This window comes from Diplotaxodon limnothrissa, linkage group LG15 (genome assembly GCF_057381915.1).
Source record: "Diplotaxodon limnothrissa isolate DT_005_m linkage group LG15, D_limnothrissa_male_GT1.1, whole genome shotgun sequence".
NCBI lineage: Eukaryota > Metazoa > Chordata > Actinopteri > Cichliformes > Cichlidae > Diplotaxodon > Diplotaxodon limnothrissa.
Window position 1 is genome coordinate 12,331,926 of NC_140610.1, and position 19,488 is coordinate 12,351,413.

At 40.5% G+C, this 19,488-nt stretch overlaps 1 protein-coding gene across 7 annotated transcripts in view; it reads right to left on the reverse strand.

The window, feature by feature from the left end:
- Positions 1–19,488, reverse strand: part of utrn (utrophin) — a 198,788-nt gene that overhangs the window by 20,260 nt on the left and 159,040 nt on the right. For 6 of the 7 annotated variants that reach the window (XM_085372086.1, XM_085372084.1, XM_085372082.1 and 3 more), the window contains 6 exons: positions 19,307–19,464; positions 14,635–14,801; positions 11,434–11,545; positions 7,761–7,897; positions 1,850–1,888; positions 1,294–1,359 (listed from right to left, as the gene is read on the reverse strand). In XM_085372086.1, coding sequence (XP_085228212.1) covers positions 1,294–1,359; positions 1,850–1,888; positions 7,761–7,897; positions 11,434–11,545; positions 14,635–14,801; positions 19,307–19,464 — 679 coding nt within the window. The remainder of the gene's footprint in view (positions 1–1,293; positions 1,360–1,849; positions 1,889–7,760; positions 7,898–11,433; positions 11,546–14,634; positions 14,802–19,306; positions 19,465–19,488) is intronic. The other variant, XM_085372081.1, reaches the window with a different exon arrangement.

A 19,488-nucleotide genomic window follows, 5' to 3' on the forward strand; every position in this document is an offset into this window, starting at 1 on the left:
GTGCATACAGATGTGCTGATGTACACAGCAAGATAATTTGAAGCAGGCGGTTAAAAGCAGCTATCAGGCCAATCTGTTACTAGACTGATTTTAGCAACACATCTATAATGTCACCAGCTCATGTGGTGGGTGGCTGCATGCCACTAAATCCACTCAGCAAGCAGACATCGGCATCAAGCTGATATTTAATGTATGTCAACACTGTGATGGATTGTCACAAAGTTCAAAAAGAGCATATTAGGATTGTTTGTGCCTTCCCTGGCACCCAAGCATAATCTCCCTCTACCACAAACGCATTTCCCTCACTTTAATCAAGATTTGGAAAACATCAATAAATGTTGTATTTTTCTATTATGGATCTCTTGAAAGGTTCAGGTCAATTATTTTTTTCTATTTTTAAAGTAACAATGAAAAATCCAAACGTTATCGATTTTAATCAGATGCTTTGGTGCCGTCTGAGAAGAAAACTGGCAAACAGTATTCCGGTTTCTCTAATTTGTATGAAGCAAGTTTTAAAATGACACTTTCAGCACATAAATGAAGGCGAAATGCTTATTTTCGTCTCCAGTTTAGTTGGAACCATGCCATTTCCATCTTTCTGGGCTTTTTTGCCTCCCTTTCTTTTCTTTTGTCTCAGCTAGTAGGAGACATTTAATGTCCCTGACAATAGAGCCAGCTCAATTTCCTAAAATAAGCAACGGGGTACTTTGATAGATGCAGAATTTACTTTTTTTGTGTTTGTTTCCGAAACTGAAGAGCCATTTGAGACATGTTTTGCTGTGTAATGACACTAAAACACAAAAAGAAAAGAAAAGCTGTTCCATTACTTATGAACGCCTGCACTACACATGCATCTTATGGTACTAAAAACACATTATTTACTTAATTAGATCCCATTTACTGGAAATTACATTAGATAAATTATACATTTAAGAAACCACAATTGAATGTTTTCCCTAGCTTCCAAGCACCGACTGTTTCCGATTTATTCCATTTCTTTAGCTTGGAGAGATTTAATTTGGTTGTCACATCTGCATTTGTTGTTGCCCCTTTCAGATCATTATTTTAGTGCAGACTGAAGGGAAGTGCGGCCTGGGGGGAGGGAAAAGCATCTACTTAAACGCTGATGTCCATTAGATAAGGGTCCGCAGTTACAAGAATTCATAGAAAACTTTTTAAAATGGTCCTCAAAAAAGAAGCTGTTCAACATTTAAATGCAATTATCGATTCTTTACACACATGCTTCGTGGCATTTGCAATGAGAGGATGGTGACTGGAGAATCCAGTGCCTACCTGCTGGCATAGTGCCCTATCCTGGAATGGGTGTCGTCATGAGAGAGCTGAGGTGACTGGGACAGCCTGAAAATGAACGGGGTAATGGAGATGAATGAGATTCAGCAAGCCCACACAAGCTCATTAACACACTGATATTCACATGCGCGCACACACACACACATGTTCATGGACAGCCTAACAGCCCCTCATAACATCACCTAGAAAACAAATCTCATGGTCCTAGACAGAGAAATAGGAGAGCAGGATTATCTAAAGAGCGACTGGATGGTTTTTGACAGGCCTGCTGGGATCAGCAACTGAATGCTAGCTGGGTGCTCTAACAAGGAGAAAAAAGTGAGGGTGAGGAGACAGGGGGAGAGTTTTTTTGGTCCCATGCTCAGCCAGTGACTCAGGCAGGCAGGTGGGCAGGCAACATGCAGAGCAGTCATGGCTTAGTTGGTGTGAGGATGATGGAGGGAGATGAGTAAGTGAACAAGGGAGTAAAAGAGGCGGTGTTTTAAAGGCATTCCAGGCTGGAGACGAGGTGGTGTTTACTGGTGGCGTAGATACTCACTCATACTGCTCCGGACACATGCTGATGAGGGTGACGGGACTGTAAGAGAATCGGGAGGGGAGAGGGAAGGGAAGTAAAGGAACCACAAATCATTTCAGGGTCAAAAACCACTGAGCGGGTCAGAAACAAAACACACAGCAGGTAGAGGAAGAAGTGGAAGGAAAAAGTATGTCCAGCTGCTGAGCGCCTGGATTCAGCACACGAGAAGTTTGCCTTTAGGGCTTTCTTCGACTTTCAGATTCTGTCACTGTTTGGTTAGTTTTACTCAGCAAAAATACTTGTTTAGCTCTGGGGAAATCAAAATCAAAATCAAATACATCCTTTCAAAACTGTCACCCATATCTACAGAGTCTGACTGATAGAAAGCACTGAGCGCAAACTTCCCCCGTGTGCACACAGGAAAGGCGTGTAAAACAGTGACCAACATATCTAAATATACACCGAATGTGGCCGAGACTATCTCTCGTGGAGTTATCTTCAATCTGTTTCAGAACTAGACTTGGAAACAGTTTGGAAAAAGTGAAAATGGGCAGCTGGATCTGTCAGTAACACCCTGTAACACAAACAATGGTTGTGTGTGTCTGAAAGATCTCACACACAACGGGTTAATGATGCAAGTTGATTTTGCTGCAGTCACACACATCTCATTAAATTGGTTTCACAGTTGCTCCTGCATACAGAATGATATGGCCTAAATTCATTCCCTTTTCTCATTTATTTCCTGCAGGATTTACAGAAATAGCAAGCCAGGAAAAAAAAAAATCAGTACAGTAGAACCTATTTCCTGGTTAATCTGCTATTGAGTCCAATACAATATGTTATATAAGGAGAACTAAAAAAACAGTGCAATAAGCACACAAACGAAGATACGGGTCATCGAGTTTTGCTAATAAAACACTGATGCAAGTCTTTTAAAGTTTCTGCTTTCCAGCCCACAATAACTGCTGCTATTTTTAGCGACCCAGAACACAAAATTGTCATTTGTAAACAAACGGGACACCTTCTAATCCCAAGAACACAAAGAAATGTGCCGTTTTCACAAAGGAGGCTGGCTAGAAATTGTTAAGATAACAGTTGAGGTTGACGTTCTGTTGCCTCGCGCTTTTGTTCCCACATTAAAGCAAAGAAAATCAGAGGGAGACGTGAGGCACGGTGGTTATGTTTCTCACAGCGGGGCAGCCAGCGTAGTCACACTTCTGTAGCTGTGAGGAGAATTCAAAATGTAACAGGAGATTCAGACAGAGGAGAGGAGAGAGAGAAAAAAGACGAGATGGGGGTCGGTATGGCAGGCTGAGCTAACTTCTTGCAGCATTTTACACACCCCCGCCTAAATCTTTGCCTGGAGGAATACTCGTTGTGCTCATCTCGCCTTTCAGGAGACCGACATTAGTCTTTAGCTCTGCAAAGATAGATAGCTTTGCAGATTGCAGATGTGTTTCCTTTCATACATATCTCTGCAACCTCTATTCAGTGAGAAAACTTCACTCTTTAGATGAACTCTGGAAATAAAGAAAACAAGGGGGGGAGAAGCTGCTGCCTGCGAGTTTGCTGCAGACAGAGGAGAGCTTAAGTTTGACCAGGTACCAAAGCAAATCATTTTGAATACAATTTGGTGCCATTTACAATTAAGAAATACAGACAATTTCTCTCTTTACTCTTAAATTTAACAAATGTTTTTATATTTATCAAACTAAAAAACTAAACATTTAGTCTGATTTGATGTTACAATTAAAAAAGTGTTTGTGTTTTTAGCTGAAGAGTATGTAAATATCTGGTTTTAACTGTATATTTGATGATGTTGGTGTTTGGCTTGATTGTCAGCACACAGAGGGAGAGAGAGGAGAATGAGGACAGAACAGAGATGGAACAAGAACCAGGTGAGACAGACCTGTTAGTCAAATGGTTGTTTACCAAAACTCATGAGAACATGTATCCAGTACCTAGTGTTTCTTCTTAGATACCATTTGTTACTTTTCAAATTCTATATTTATTAAGTTCTGCAGGCTTGTTTGCACAACAAGGCTAAATAATTACATAAACTTTTCTCAATCTAAATAGTGGACTTTGGTAAATTAAAAAATGAGTGTAGTGCAGGTCTGTGATGATTTTTAGTGCTACTATCATGTAGTTCTGATTCTGGTTCTGTCTTGGTTAAGTCCTAAGTAGTCCTGATTTTGAACTGTTGTAGTCCTGTTTTAATTCCGGATCAGTTCTGGGTCTGGTTGAATTGGGGTTTAGTCCTCGTGTCTTGATACAGCCCCGACTTTGTTCTGCCTTGCTGCTTAATTAAAAACCTAGTTTAAGGTGTCCTGCATATGTGATATATATTTTTTTCCTATGTGAAGTCATTCTTTTTTTAACAAAACTCAAAACAGAGCCTATTAATCTTTCAGTCATTTCTACCCTCACTTAATTTCCTTTCGCTGCTCAGCTCTCACACAGTGGCTCAGCTATGCTCCAATCCCTCCTGTGCTGTGCGAAAGCAAAAACACAAATATGCCTGACACCCGTAAACGAAGCAGCATCTGGCTGACTTTTTTCGTCTCGGTCTTGGTCTCGTCTCAACTTTGTCTCGGTCTTTGTCTCGATACCCTCTGATCTTGGTCTTGTCTTGGTCTCGGTTTAGGCGGTCTCGACTACAAGTCTAATTCAAAGTCATGTAAATCACCTTTAGTTTGTTCTTTTCCTCAGTTTAAACATCAGCAGGTCATCTTGTCTATATATGTGAACTAACAAGAGTTTGAACAGTTGTACCTAACAAAGTATAATGTGTATGTGTTAGTCACCGTAGGGAAATTACTCCTCTGCATTTAACCCATTCACCCAGTGAAGCAGTGGGCACCAGTGCCACCAGTGGCCACCAGTGCAGCGCCTGGGGAGCAGTGTGTAGGGACGGTTCCTTCCTCAGGGGTACGTTCAGTGGATTCAAACCCCCGACCTTCCGATCATGGGGCAACCACTTTACCTACTGAGCTATCCCCCTTCCCACTGAGTGGCCACTGAGTATTTAAAAATAGCAAACATATATATAATAAAACAGTTTTTTTCTTAATGTAATTAATATAAAAACTATTTTACTGCCATATGACAATAGAAAACTTTTCCTTTTAAAAGTCTGCTATTGATTTATCCTTGTCAAATCATTCCATTAAAACTTTTAGTTATATAAGAAAATTCTCCCACAAGCTTTCAAATCCACATTCAAAACCATTAACCTTCCTGCGAGACCTAATACAACAGAGACTCATCTGCTCCATCTAGTAAGGTTGGGTGAAAAGCAAAAAAACCTAACACTGAGTGGAATACCATTTGAATGGTTCTTTCACATTATCAAATATAGCTGCGACGAATCAAAAATCCTATCTGCCGTGAAATGAAGCAAAGATATAAGTGGGAGGTGAGAGTAGGTGGTGTTTTGCTCACTCTCAAGGTGGAGAGAGTGGGTGGAATTAAACAAAAAAACAAAAAAGAAACAATGTTACACGAGTGGAGAAGAGGGAACGCGAGAGAGCGAGTGCATTAGTGAGGGCGATTATTCAGCAGACAATCTAATTTTGCAAAACAAAACAAATTGGAAATTAAAAACTGTATATTTTAAAATTGTAAACAAGCATTATCTTACTGCAACAAACATGACTGCAATTGTTCTGGTGTTTACCTAATCTGTATTAAAGCTCTTATAAAGCAGGAACCCAGACCTTGTTCCAATTACAGAAAAATCCATTTCAATTTAGGTCACGGTATTCATTTTTATGACGCAGAGATGGCAGAAGCCACCAGACTGTGACAATACAGAGCTAAAATGAACAGGAGCATTTCTTAACACTGGCTATGTTTGGGCCAGATCTTACAGGCGGTTCAAAAGCTGCTTTCTTTGCCTGTGGCGATACATGGATGGCCCGCTGATCACAGATGAGACCTAATGCTGTAAAAGAGACAAAATGATGAGCATGAAATAGCCCTAAATTTCTTTAAGTCTCCATTCGCTTCTGCCATATTCCCTGCATTTCGCTGTAATTTCACTACCTTTTAGAGACATTTATCAAACCAGAAGCTCTGCAGGAGTCATTTGTCAGAGAGGAAGAGAAGTGAAAATGGAGCGAGGTGGGAGGTGAGGAGGACAGGCAAGGATGGGAGGGATGAAAGCGGTACGGCAATCCATCTGAACGGTGACTGCGCACGAGTCGGGGAAAAATTTATTGAGAGAGAACAAGTGACTCATTGTGTGTGCATACGTGAACAGCGCCGAGAGTTGTTTTGCTTTAAAAGATGCAAAAAACTACATGGTTCAACGGAAATGAATGTTGCATTAGGAGTGAGTGAGTGATGGCACATTAAAAAAATACTAACAAAGAAAAACAAAGGAAACAACGGGGGGACAAAAATGCACAGTGAGGGACGTTTTATTTTATTGTGAGTCTCTTGTTTGAAGGGGCAGTAACTCAGACAGCCTCCTGGAAGGTATGACGTAGGGTATCTACATAATATGGGCCTAATTAAATGGCTCTTTTCAGTAGGATTTAAGGCTGGTAGCAGAAGGGACATAAATTAGACATAATCACTGGGCCAGTGGGCTGTCTTTTGCACATCTTTGTGAATTCATAATTCTATCAATTTTGATAAGATGCAGATAACTGCAGACACGCACTGCTGCTGTAGCTGTCCCCTGTCCTCCTTTGAACATGTTGTTGACTATCTGAGCAAATAATCCCAAATTTAGATGAATGGAGTGAAAGACTAAATGCATGTTTGAGCTTTGAGTTAAGTCTTTGCTGGATTTTTTCATATTTCTTAAGGACATGACTTTCAGTGACTGTTCATCTTTTGAAGATTGCTTTTCAGCCCTGCTTTTGTCTCCCACTTGTCCGGTGTCCTTAATTTATTAATTTTTTTCCACAGACACAGTTCACACTATGCCGATAGCTCTTTGGGAATCACTTTGTTGGTGCAAAAATACTATTTTATTCCTGTCAAACTCTGTTATCTTTGCCATTTTTCATAAAACGAACTAAAGAAATGGGAACAAATTATATGTTTTCATGACAGGCTGCAAGTGAAAAAGTGCTTAAAGATAGAAAAGTACCAATTTTAAATTCTAAGTTGTGTGTAGGCGCCTCAGTGTTTCATCCTTTGTTTGTTAAGCCACTCAGCACTGACATATGAATCATTCAAGCATTAAAAAGGCACCTAAATCAAACAGAAAAACCAAAACATTGAAAATGGCCAGGTTGCAGGACTGGACTGAAAATGAGTGAAATAAGCAAAAGGCAGCCAGTGTCAAAGAAAAACTTTCAAAGAGCTTCAGAACCCTGGAGAACTGATACTCAAGACCACTATAATGAAAGTGAAAGAAAGTCTGTCTCCTTGAAAGCAAAATATAAAGAAATGCTGGGGGGCTCAATGCCCTCAAAACAAGACTAAGAACTTTAATGGTGTTTTTATGCTTGCGGCGTCTACTACATGATGTGCCGTCAAACTCTATGCGTGACACCATATTTGGGACACTTTGGCTAGTCATGCACCAGATTACAAAAATCAAGCTGCTGCAGCTGAGTTGAGGGTACAGTCGGTATCAGGTTTTATCACCATTTTAATGTTACTCCAGCACTGAAGCTCAGAGATATACAGATATACACTGGGACATGTTGCAACAGTTTGAAAACTTGAGACTATATCAGTGCTTATGTGGTGGAATTGTCAGTGTGTCTTCTTATGCCTTCCTACACCTTAATGGTAGCACAAATAGAAATGCCAGCGTGAGGATATTGCATCGCGCGTGGAGGGTTAACTTGCTGCTTAATAGTCCTTAACAACAGTGTGGACACACAAAACATCCTTTAAGGGTTATAGCAACTATGGAAAAGTTTTTGTGATCCAAAAGCACGTATAAAAAACCTTATGGGTTACTTACGTTTCCATGTTGTCGCCCTCTAAAACCGTCTGTACTGGTAGGTAACCTAGCCGTGGATGTTTGGCGAAGTACTTCTTAGATCGGAATTTGTTCTTCAGCACTTTGGTGAAATCACGCATGTCCTCACCTGATGTCGTCTGTAAGAGGAAAAAACATAGATGGGCAGGGGGTCGCTTATTATTTATTGTAGTGTGCAATGAGTTCAAAGATTTCTACAGTCTCTTCTGCACACATAAGCATTTGTGTGTAAGAGAATGTGTTTGCTAATTAGATACTTAGCAGAGGTGCGCTTTCCGCCACGCAAGCAACCAGTAAATTACCAAACGGGTTTGACCACAGGGAGAGAAAATCCCTTCCAAAAGATGCAGACAACCACTGCTAAACACACACACAGGGGCACGCGCGCACACACACACGCAGGCAGGCAAATACACAGCTCCTACAGTTGACAGATATGCATAAATGAACAGACTCTATTGAGTTCACTCGGCTTATTGACTAATCCACACAATTTAGGATGGTAGCCTGAGCAAACCAACAGCAATTACAGAAGAGTTATACTAAAGCTGGAGAAAAATTTGTGCATGTGTGTAAGCTCCTTCCTGTGAGGATTGAGAGACATGCATTTTTTATTCTACTGCCTCTATTACATTTGGGGGGGGGGGATATAAGACCCCAGTTGGAAACGAGTCAAGACGTTTCAATAACATGACCAGACAGGCAATCGCAGTCAAACTGAAACACAATATTCTCTTAGGACAGTTCAAAACTTTGAAATTACGGTAATCAATACATCACGCCCCAAAGTTGTTTAATATCCCTGACAAAGACAATGAGAAATATGAAGACAGCACTCCCATAAAAATCATAAGCTAATAAAAAAAAATACAATATTGTGGCCATAAAATAAACAGTATGACAAAGATGAGAAAACAATCTTATTAAATGACCGCAGTGAGTCTCACCAAAGCCGCTATAAATCTGTAACTCTCTGCAAAATGCGTTTATTATTCAATATGGACTTAATATTTTCAAAAGCATAAAACTGAAACACAATTTGGTTCGAGCATGGGGAGACACACAAGTATCATATCACATTACATATCATGCTGATGGTTTTTTGTGTTTGTTTTTTTTTTGAGGGAAATAAAGAAAAAAACAATTAAAAAAAGTCTGACTTTTACTACACAGGTGCAGATAAAGCTACGCTGAACTGTGAGATTTAAAATGAGACAATAAGGTGATCCACAACTTATTATTTTGTCAGAGATCTATATCTCTCAGGTTGAAACAGCAAGATCTGGGTGATTTCCTCTCAGTCCTCACTGTGCTGAGGTTCAATAAAGCTCTGTGGAGATGGATATGTAGCGTTTATGAACCTGGAGTTGAGTTTTGGGGCTTTACACGGGGATTTGAGTCAAAGCTTTCAAAGTTTCTCTTCGTGATCTTTTATTGATCTGGCTGTAAGCTTTACGTCAGTGTTTGAGCAAAACACAGCTTCACCATGTTGTGTTGTTCTTGTACTTAGCCCCATCCACTCTTTCTTTCTCCTCACACATTTCTCTTGCTGAAAAACCTGTGGATACTATGCTGCTGTCACATCCTTTCAGACACATGCACGCAAACTGAAAGTTGCAGCTGTTATAGCAGACACGAGTCTGAATACTCTGGCTGACAACTTAAAATATTCATTTAATCTTTGTTTTTTGTTTTGTTATTGCACTTTTCAGGCTGCTGTCATGAAAAGAGATCTCTGCAACACTGATTACTGTCCCTCTGGCAAGATCTGCCATCATATCTCTTGCATGAGCGTGGCCCCCTTGAGTTCACAATCATATCTAAGTCTGTCTTGTTCCACTGCATGGGTTGTTGGGCAACCCGTGAAGTACCTCCCTTCGCTTTGGCTCCAACAGAGGTAGAGGTGGATATCCACAGATCAATCTTAGTCAGAGTTTCAATTATCTTTGCTGTATTTGATTTGCATTTCATTTACATGTGTGCAAATGGCCGAGAAAGACCTCAATAAAATCTCCTTTGATGTTAAGAAAAAATAAGAAAAGTGAAAAGGGAAAAAGCCTTCCCCCCCCCCCATTTTTATTTTCAGTGAAGGGAATCAGTAACCTCTTGAGTGATTACCCGGTAGCTGAGTACTAATAATTAACCAACAGATTAAGTGTTTGTTGCTGCAGCACAGCTGAAAGTAAAAAAATAAAATAAAATAATGTTTTTTCAAAGTCAAGTCTGTCAGGCAGCTGCTGGGCATTTTAACTCAGGGAAGAGTGATCACTGCTCCCTACAGCTACTCCTCCAAAGTCAATATCTATCCAATTTAGGAAATTGAAAAAGCAAATTAAAAGACAGAAATGAGAAATGTCGAGAGAAACTCGAGTCACTCAAAGTATGACGTTAAGCAATACTGAAAAGAGTCAGCCCACAAGTGTTAGATCCTAATTGAGGAGAAGAGCAACGTTCAATTTTGCCAAGCTCCCGTTTTTCCAATATTCATCTCTAGCTGTGAAGTGAAATATTTTTGGCTTGGAAGGATAAAAATATAACCTTGAGTATTTTACCATTTGTACGTTCGGAATTAAGCCAGGGGTGTTTCGGGAGGGCTGATTGAGAAACAAGACAAAGGAATTTAACAGCATGTGAGGCGACAAGAAATTCTGCAGTTGACAGAACCTAGTTTAAAGGGAAAAAAAGAGGTTAGTTAAAGCCTAGATGCTTCAGATTCACTAAATGTGTCGTCAGTATAACGTGATGTGAACAAGTCTGTTTGTGTTTTGATTCGGGCTGTTTCTAATCTACGTTACATCCGATACGTTTGCCTCTTGTTGTGCCCTCTGATACACGCAGTTTCTGATTTCTCTGTAAAATGCCAACCACCTTCAGCACGTTGGGTGACTGCCAAGGTATTATGCACATTAAATGCTGTCTGTCAGTTTCATTAGAAAATTCATACACTAAATACTTACCAGTAACTTCCATTAATCATGCTACGTTACCATTCTCATCATGTATATGCGGTATCATATAAAGATTTAGGAACTGATGCATTTTCATACTTTTTAACTCTAGACTCCTCCTGCCCTAAACCCTACCCAATACTTTAGAAGTGAACCTATCCTGAGTCTACAGCTTGATCTATCACAATTTCTCACTGAGGCTGCTGTGAACGTCAGAGAGAAACTCCCAGCAAAGTTCAAAAAAATTTCCTCCCAGAAGAGTGCAGTCTACTTTAGCTGCAGATGAATGCAAATGACTTTCAAACAATGCACGTTTAATAAATAACTCTGGTTGAACCCAGACAAAGAAAACCAGAGAGTAAGACATGACTAGAAGATTAAAATAACAGCATGCATTAAGTGCAAAGAAATTGGAAATGAAAATATGTATGAATGTGCTGCTGTAATACTTCGGATTTCCCTTAACGGGTATTAAAAAAAGGACATGAATATTCAAGGAGTGGGAAGAGTGTGAGTCAGTGATTTATGACATCAGGCACGGAACGGTTTTAATGAAAGATGGGTTAGGAGGTAACCAAAGCCTGAAGTCTGTCTGAACCCCGGATTCGTGTGCTTTCATTAAATGGATGAGTGGAATGTGTGAGCATGTGGAAAAGAGATATGAGATGAGTTAGTGAGCAACGTCTGTGTGTGTGTTACTTTCTTACCGGTGTGCAGTACTCCACCATTGGGTAGTTAAGCTTGTGACCCTTGGCGGTGCGCCCAGAAAAGAAGCAGCTCTGACACACGTCGTAGTTGAAATGCTTCAGACTGCGATACCTAGAGACAGAGAGAGGGCGAGGTGAAAAGAGAGATAAGTTGAGATGGGACGGTGTGTGTGTGTGTGTGTGTGTGTGTCACTTTCATGTCTTCAGGATGTGTTTCTGGGTGTGTGGGCACATATACACCACTACAACACGACTCCTCTCCAGGCTACTCCCGAGTCACCTGGAGAGCTGCTGTTTTCCAGAGTCACTCCATCAACCTTTGCTGCATGAATATGTTTATGTGCACACAAAAGTACATTCACGTGCACATACACACACACACACACACACAAAATGTGCTGACAGAGCGACAGACAGTTGGATTTTCACCAAAGCACAACAATGTGACAACAACTGTTGGGATGTTGTCCTCAGCAGCAGCTGTAGCCAGAAGGCCATTTAACAGCTAAATTGAGACAGGAGCCATTCAGACATAATAGCTTAAGTCTTTTATCTTTCTCTCCTTTCCAGCTCTCCCAAGGTTAGCTGACTGATGAGCTACGAAAGAGAGCTATATATCAAAGGATGCAACAGTGCGCATGACACCTCCAAGTCAAATTTGCCATTATGTACTGACACATAGCATATTACTGTTAAGGGGATGGGGGTGGGGTTTGAGTCACCTTCACTTAGAAGGTGTTGAGATGGCCCTCATTTAATTCGCCAACTTTGGGTAACCAGCAAACTTGTATTGTTTGGTGATCTCCTTTTTGCTATTGATCAATGTAGGATCAACTCAAGCGGTGGAAACCCCCCCCCCCCACAAAAACCCAACAGCAACAGCAGCCTTGGTGATAACTGATTAGCGTTTAGCATTATTGCCTCTTCAGTTACGTACTGGTAATTTTAAGCCCATGCTCTTGGTTGTAAATGTTCCTTGAATGGCCGATTAATGGCTCAGTCTCAAAACATTAACCTCCTAGGACCTGGCGTCCACATATGTGGACATCACATTTTGGGTTATTTAGACCAAAATACTCAATTTTGGGCCTGATATCCACTTACGAGGACATTATACTGCTACTGTTCTATCAGAATTTTAAACAAATATCCTCATATGTGGCTCTTATTTTTCATAAAAACTAAAATAATCTGGTAATTCTTTGTTTTTACATTCATCGGGCCCCAATATGCCCAAATATCAAAGAGAAATTAAAAATGCATGCCGTGGAAGAGTTCGGGTCTTAGGAGGTTAAAGTAGGACGGTAACCTCCTTCAAATTAGGGGGGAAAAAAAGACTGCATTTAGGTTTTTGCAACTGCCGACTTATTCCAAGTAGTTGCAGTGACTGGCTGGTCGGACAGATGTTGGGGGTTTTGCACTTTGGATTGAAGGATATTGCACAGGTCACCCTAGTGGGAGACAAATTGTCTCCAAACTCAGTCCAGCTCAGTGGCTAATCACTCAAAGACAGCGTGGCAAAGGTTCCCAAGTAACTGACATCTAAATTATAAACACACATTACAAACAGAGCACAACTCTGTCGCTTGCAGATAAACTGCTGTCCTGCAGCAACTTTGTCACTAATTGTGGAATTTCGGCTTTAATCCATGAAGTTCCGCCTGGTCTCTGTATGCAGGTAATTAATGTAAATTTCTGTGTTTGTAGACAGGAATAAACCTGTAATTTTCACAGGTTTATCTAAGTTAATTGCCGTTTTTTTGTTGTTGTTTTCTTTCTTTTGGGGGGGGGGGGGGGGGGGGGGGGGGTGTTCTGTTAATACCTTTGGTATTAAGGTTGTTATCAAGTTGTTATCTTCTTTTTGGGGAAAAAGAAAAGTACTTAGAAAACCAATGTGAATAACTATTTTCCACTTAACCACAAATATATTAATTTAATCAAACCATCCATCTACCATCCATCAGTGTGTGAATGTGTGTGTGAATGGGTGGATGACAGGTTGTGTAAAGCGCTTTGGGGTCCTTAGGGACTAGAAAAGCGCTATACAAATACAGGCCATTTACCATTTACCATCTATAAACTCTAATTAGTTTACGATTCATTCCGATTCTTATTATTACATTTTGAATTTTTAGCCCCACAAAATATGTAAAGCCTTTGGGCTCCCAAGGATTTTGCTGTAACAAAGTGTGATGACTGCTGTCAGAATCAACAGTGCAAGAAAAAAAAATACATGCAAAGTACCAAGAGTGCAAATACGACTCAGTGGCATATAACCTATCTCACTAATTTGCAGAATTGAGTTAACATACACCCAGTCAAATCAAACGTATATGTCGACCCTCCTCATCCGAGGCTAATTTTAAACCTACTGATATTCTGAAGAACATGAAAAGTACTTGAAACCCAGTTGGTGCCATGTCTCAAGACCACACAAAATGCCTGCTATGCATTTTTCCTCCCCTTTCATTCCTGCTCCCTGCCTTTCCTTCCCACTATCGCGCTCTCTCATCGATCAATGACACAACTTGGGAGATGTGTGCTTCATCAAATGCCTGAGCGTATTTCTCTTTCTGCTGGCAAAGCAAGGTATCCGAAGGAGGCAATCCTGCCACCTAACCTTACTTAGAAAGGTGGGGTTATTACCATCTCCGGCCACACAAAAAGCATTTCCATCATGCTGGCCAGTGGAAAACCTGAATTTTGTTTTGAAATAAATAAACCTGTTGATCTTTCGCTACCTGTGATTACTCAGTAAGAGCAGTAGCCAAATAAAAGACAGGCAATATTTAGAGCACGTGTTTGTGTGTGTCAGTACTGCACAGGATCACTGCCAGTTGTTAGCTGGGTGATCAGCTGTTTAAAATTTTTGAGAATCTGGTGGTGAGCTACCTGTTTGTGTGCTACCTGTTTGTGTGTATGAGGATGTCATTTTGTTTGTGAGTACTTGTGCAAGCTCCACTGCAAACCTCCGGATGGTATTTAGTCAGTGGTGTATCAGCTGCTGACATTTAGATAAATGCCTGCCCTCCAGAGCAGACCTGCCCTTTATGCTCAACCAGGAGAAAACAATGCAGAACACTTCTAGATTTGCTGTGTGTGTGTGGAGCCTGTTACAAGTTGCAGACTTTATCACCTTTATTTATTTGGCATGTTATGCAAATGCCGACCTGAATGCTAAATAGGAATATGTGTATTTACCTGAAGCCAACAATAGGACACTCCTTGCAGATGTTACACTTGGCCTGATGTTTCGCCGTTTCTGCAGCAGCCACTCTGTGCAGGACAGGAAGCCAAACCATGGACTGAGGCTCCAGACGCATCCAGTCAATGAACTCTCTGGGCTTTAGCTCCACCTTATTGTTTACCTGGACATTTAAAAAAACAAGGGGGCAGGATTAAGAATTAGGCTTTTAAATCAAAGGTTTATCAATCATATGATTTACAGTTCAATAAAGGTTCAGCAATGAGAGCTGATAAAATATAAAAGGCACTCTCTGCAGCATGGGAGAAAAACACGCAGACCAGAAATAACTAACAGGCAATAACTTCTGACTTGTTACCAAACACGCAATAAAGACGCAGACAAATTTAAGATGACCGTACATATTAAAGTGATGAGTCCCTGCGGCTCGTTAAGGCCTTGAATTGTGAACCAAGACTAAATAACTTTTATGAGCTCTTTATTCATGTTTATTGGTTGAAATATCTTACAGTAAACAATGATTGATTTTAACACCCTCTCTGCCCTACATACCCCATAGTTGCACTGTTAGATAACAGCATTGTTGCTCTGTGCAGATACCTTTGAAAAATGCTCTTAAACTCCTACTCATAAGTGCTGCTTTATACTTTTGGGGGTGTAACGTGTACAGTGCTATGCATGAAAACTGCAGAGTAAACAGTCTGCTCATCTCCTGTTTCAATAACTTAAGTTCTTTATTAGCTTAAAAGAACTTAATCAAATGTTTTAAATGATTCCAACAAGTGCCGTAATCCAACACAGGAATGTTCACAACATGTTTTTCAGCTGGATCTTTGCTCATCTGCAGAAAATAATGAACCCAATGGAAAAGTCAACACATGAAGCAAAGCTTTGACATGGCTGCTATTACTGCAAAACAAATCAAAGGCAACCTTTCCATCATGCCTGACACACAAAAGGGCAGCAAAGGGCAGAATGCATTTGCAACAAGAAGAGCAAACAATCAAAAGGAATAACATTAGTAAATGTCTTTGTGTGTTTCCTCCTGATCCCTTTTCAAGGCTTATGGTGTGCAGGACTATACGGCATCTCGACTTCATTTACATATACTTCTGAAAATAAATTCCAGCTCAAATTTAAACCAAAGAAATCCTGTTCTGGCTGGACTCTCAATGTAAGCAGTGTCAGGATGTCTTTACCTTCTTTCAAAGCTTTTGTTTTACTGAACAGAATATATATATATTTTTACTTCTACTCAAATCAAAGTCAGGTTTCTAAGCTTTTTTTCCTTCACCATCCCAAAGTTTAAACTAACAAAATAAAGGTATTGTGGAACAGTAACACTTAATTTAAAATCATCTGTGGAACAGATAGAAAAAGGATAAATTTCAACAAACAAAAAGCCAAATATCCCCGTTTTCTGCTTCAAATGCCAATCTAAAAGGGAAATATTTGCACTGTTTATAGGAGTGTGGTGACAGAGAAAAACCCTATCCTTCCTGACTCTTGTAAATATGTCTGCGGGCCTTAAAACCCCTTAATATTATCTAAATATGTGGTTGATAACCTTTAAAGGGAAAACAGCTGAATACTTAGCTCACTGATCAAAGACAGGACATATTGACATGTGGCATCATTGATTTTATCAATCAAAACTGCCTTCAAATTATCCCAAAAAGCCATGGTGTACTCATTTACTCTCAGCCTTTCCCATTTATCCTAACTGTGTCATAAATGCAGACGACGATACTGTAAATCAGCAAATATCTACACTGGATATTGGTGAAGCTCTAGTTTAAATGCATTGTATCGGTGGCTCTTTTTACTCAATTATAATCTTGTAAATAATAACATGCTCCATGTAACATATATATCATTAACTGCAGGTAATCAAAGAAAGCTATATTTTGGTATTCTTTATGAAACTCTGGTTTTACACTGACATTGTCTTTAAAGTACTAAAGTGAGGTTTAACTTTAAAAAAAATTAACCTTGGGTTTGGTAACTGTTAATGTTTCTGAGGCAGGTTTGGGTTTTTTGGTTTTTTTTTAATTGAAGGCAGCTTTTAAGATTCAGATTCATAAATGAGAACACATCCAATTAATTCCTCACCTTTATGACTTCTCAAATGGTCTTTAACGCTCCTCCACTCTTTCATTTGATCTTCCCATGCACCACCTCTCCATCTCTCCTTTCCCATACATTAGTCTGATCTGCGCCTTCTCTCCCTCCTACTTACCATCTAACGGCAGAATTATAGCACTTACAGATTAATTGCTGGGTGTCTCGAAGGATGACTAGATAGATGGACGGATGGATAAATGAAGGAGAGTAACAAAGGAATGGCGAAAGAGGCTATATTTATGGCGGCGCAACTCATTTATCACAGACCCCATTAAAGGAAATGGAATAAGCGACTGCCCTGTCACTGATGGGGCTGACTGACACACAGGTGGCATGGGGCTTTGCTCGTCCATGTGTATGCATGTGTAAATAAAAGAGAGAGTGTGAGAGTTTATGTCTGCCTGGTTTCCACTTGCCAACCCGGCTGGATGATTGAATGATTAATGAGCAACTGGACTACAGCTGGCACAGCAATTCACGACCAAGTTTGTGAGCAATTTATGTCCATATAAGCTAGTGTGTGCACTCATGCATGTATATATCTCCTTGTGGATATGTGCGTATTATTATGACATCAAGGCGAGGCAGCAAGGTGTTTGCCTCTTTGCAATATTTCGAGAAGAAAACAGAGGGAGAGATAAAGTTTAAAACTGCCTCCCTCTGCTATTTTGGGAGGCGCGCGGCAGGAAATCAGTGAAATTTATAGCTTCCTAATTTTAATGTTTGGCTCCCATTTATGACCACCGAAGCACGAGCCAGGGGGAGGAAGAGTGAGAGGAATGAAACAGTGATTCTGGGGGGGATAAGGACATCATTAAATGCCAGTAATGTCCAGAGGTAAACTCGCAAAAAATGGTTAGCTGACTGCAGTAAAAGACTAGAGGACAGCCAGCAGAGCACCGGAGGCCATTTGAGGCTTTGTGGTTGGTTAGCAGAGCTCAAACACTCAAGTACTTTTCTCAGGATCTGGTGTTAGGTGGCTGGAGAAGGTGAAAAAAGCTCAGATGCTCGATGATAATCAGCCTTTGGAAGATGCACTGAATAATAATGTCATATAGCACACCCCACTGATAAAGCAGCCATGGAAGGAGAAGATGATATCAAGAAGGCCCTGAGTTAATGTGGTTATCCCAGCTGGACATTTGTCAAAGCTAAGAAGGCACCCAAAGAATGCTCCAGGCCATTCAGGAGACATGGACAACTGCTGCCTTAGCGAAAACCTATAGAGATCCTGTATGTGTCAGGAGTATCGGAATAAGCTGAGACGCATTTCCCCTAAACACTGTGGACTCTGTGGCTTTTAAACCCCACGCTGTGCCAAAAATTGGCCCACCCCAAATATCCGATCACCCGGCACAAACAGAGTAATATAGTGCACGCTGTTAAGTGCCAGGAGGACTGGATGATTTATACATCGGGGAAACCAAACAACCTCTGGCTAAGTGGACGGCACAACACAGAAGAGCTACCTCGTCAGGCCAGGACTCTGCAGTCTATTTACACCTACAGGCCAGTGCACACTCTTTCAATGATGAGGATGTACACATCCTGGACAGGGAGGAACGCTGGTTTGAGTGGGGAGTCAAGGGGCCTAAGGGTACATCTTTCACCATCCTAAAATGCTGTGATTGCAGCCATTCCCCAACTCTCTGTGAATGGTACTCATGGCCATTGATCAGTGGTCATGACAATGTGCATTTTAATGATCAAGAAACTGACCTTACAGCCCATTGTTCATTCAGTGGGCTACTTTCCCTCGTTGTGCAAAGGTAGTTTCTTGCACTGAAAACGCTACGTCAAGATGAACGGAATCAACTTTTTTTGGCAGCGCTTTTTAAGCTCATACCTTTCAGCTTTTTTAGATTCTGTAGCAGAAAGCTGAATCAAAAGAGTGTCAAAGCAGTGTCCACGCAAGAAATCTTTGTTGGATAATTGGAAAATCAGACTTTTCTTTTACAAGTATTCACAAGCAGTGACAGATGGCAGAGACAAAATGTGCTTGTGACAAACAAGAAGATGTCTCTTAAGTCGACTAGTTTTGGGCTCATTTTGTCCTAGCATTTCTATTCTATCTGCCCAGCACACATTTTCAAACCTTTATTTTAATTAGTCATTAATATGCCATCTGATTTCCCCCACCAGTTAAGCAATCACAATTTCACATTCAGACCGTTTTTGTCAAACGAAACAGAACAAAAACAAAGCAAAACAAGAAAATCATTTTCAGCTTATGTATTAGAGGTAAAACCAGTGAAATCAATAGTTTAAACACGGAGAAAAATCACTGATTAATCAGATTGAGGTTATAGATTTGTTACAAACAAAAACCCTGAACTTGTTATTCATTAACATGTGGGGAAAAAAAGAATTTAAATGGAATTTAAATGGATTTTCCCCCCATGCTTATAATCCATCCAGTGGTAAGAACACTAAAAGACTATGGCATGAACAGCTTATGTGCTTCTGTATTCTTCAGATGTGTGTAGGTGTACACTAATGTGATGTGTTAAATGCACATGTTTGTGTGTTTCTGTGTGAACATACATGCTGGAAGCAGCTGCGAACACTGGGTTCAATGTTGGAGCCTCCAAAGGCAGCCACCTCGCCAAGCTGTCTTGGGATCTGGATGGCTTCATGAAGCAGCAGTCCAAGCTGCCGCTGGTCGCACGTGTCACCTGCTGACGCCACCTGGCTGAAGAGGTCTGCAGAGAGAGGACAGGGAGGAG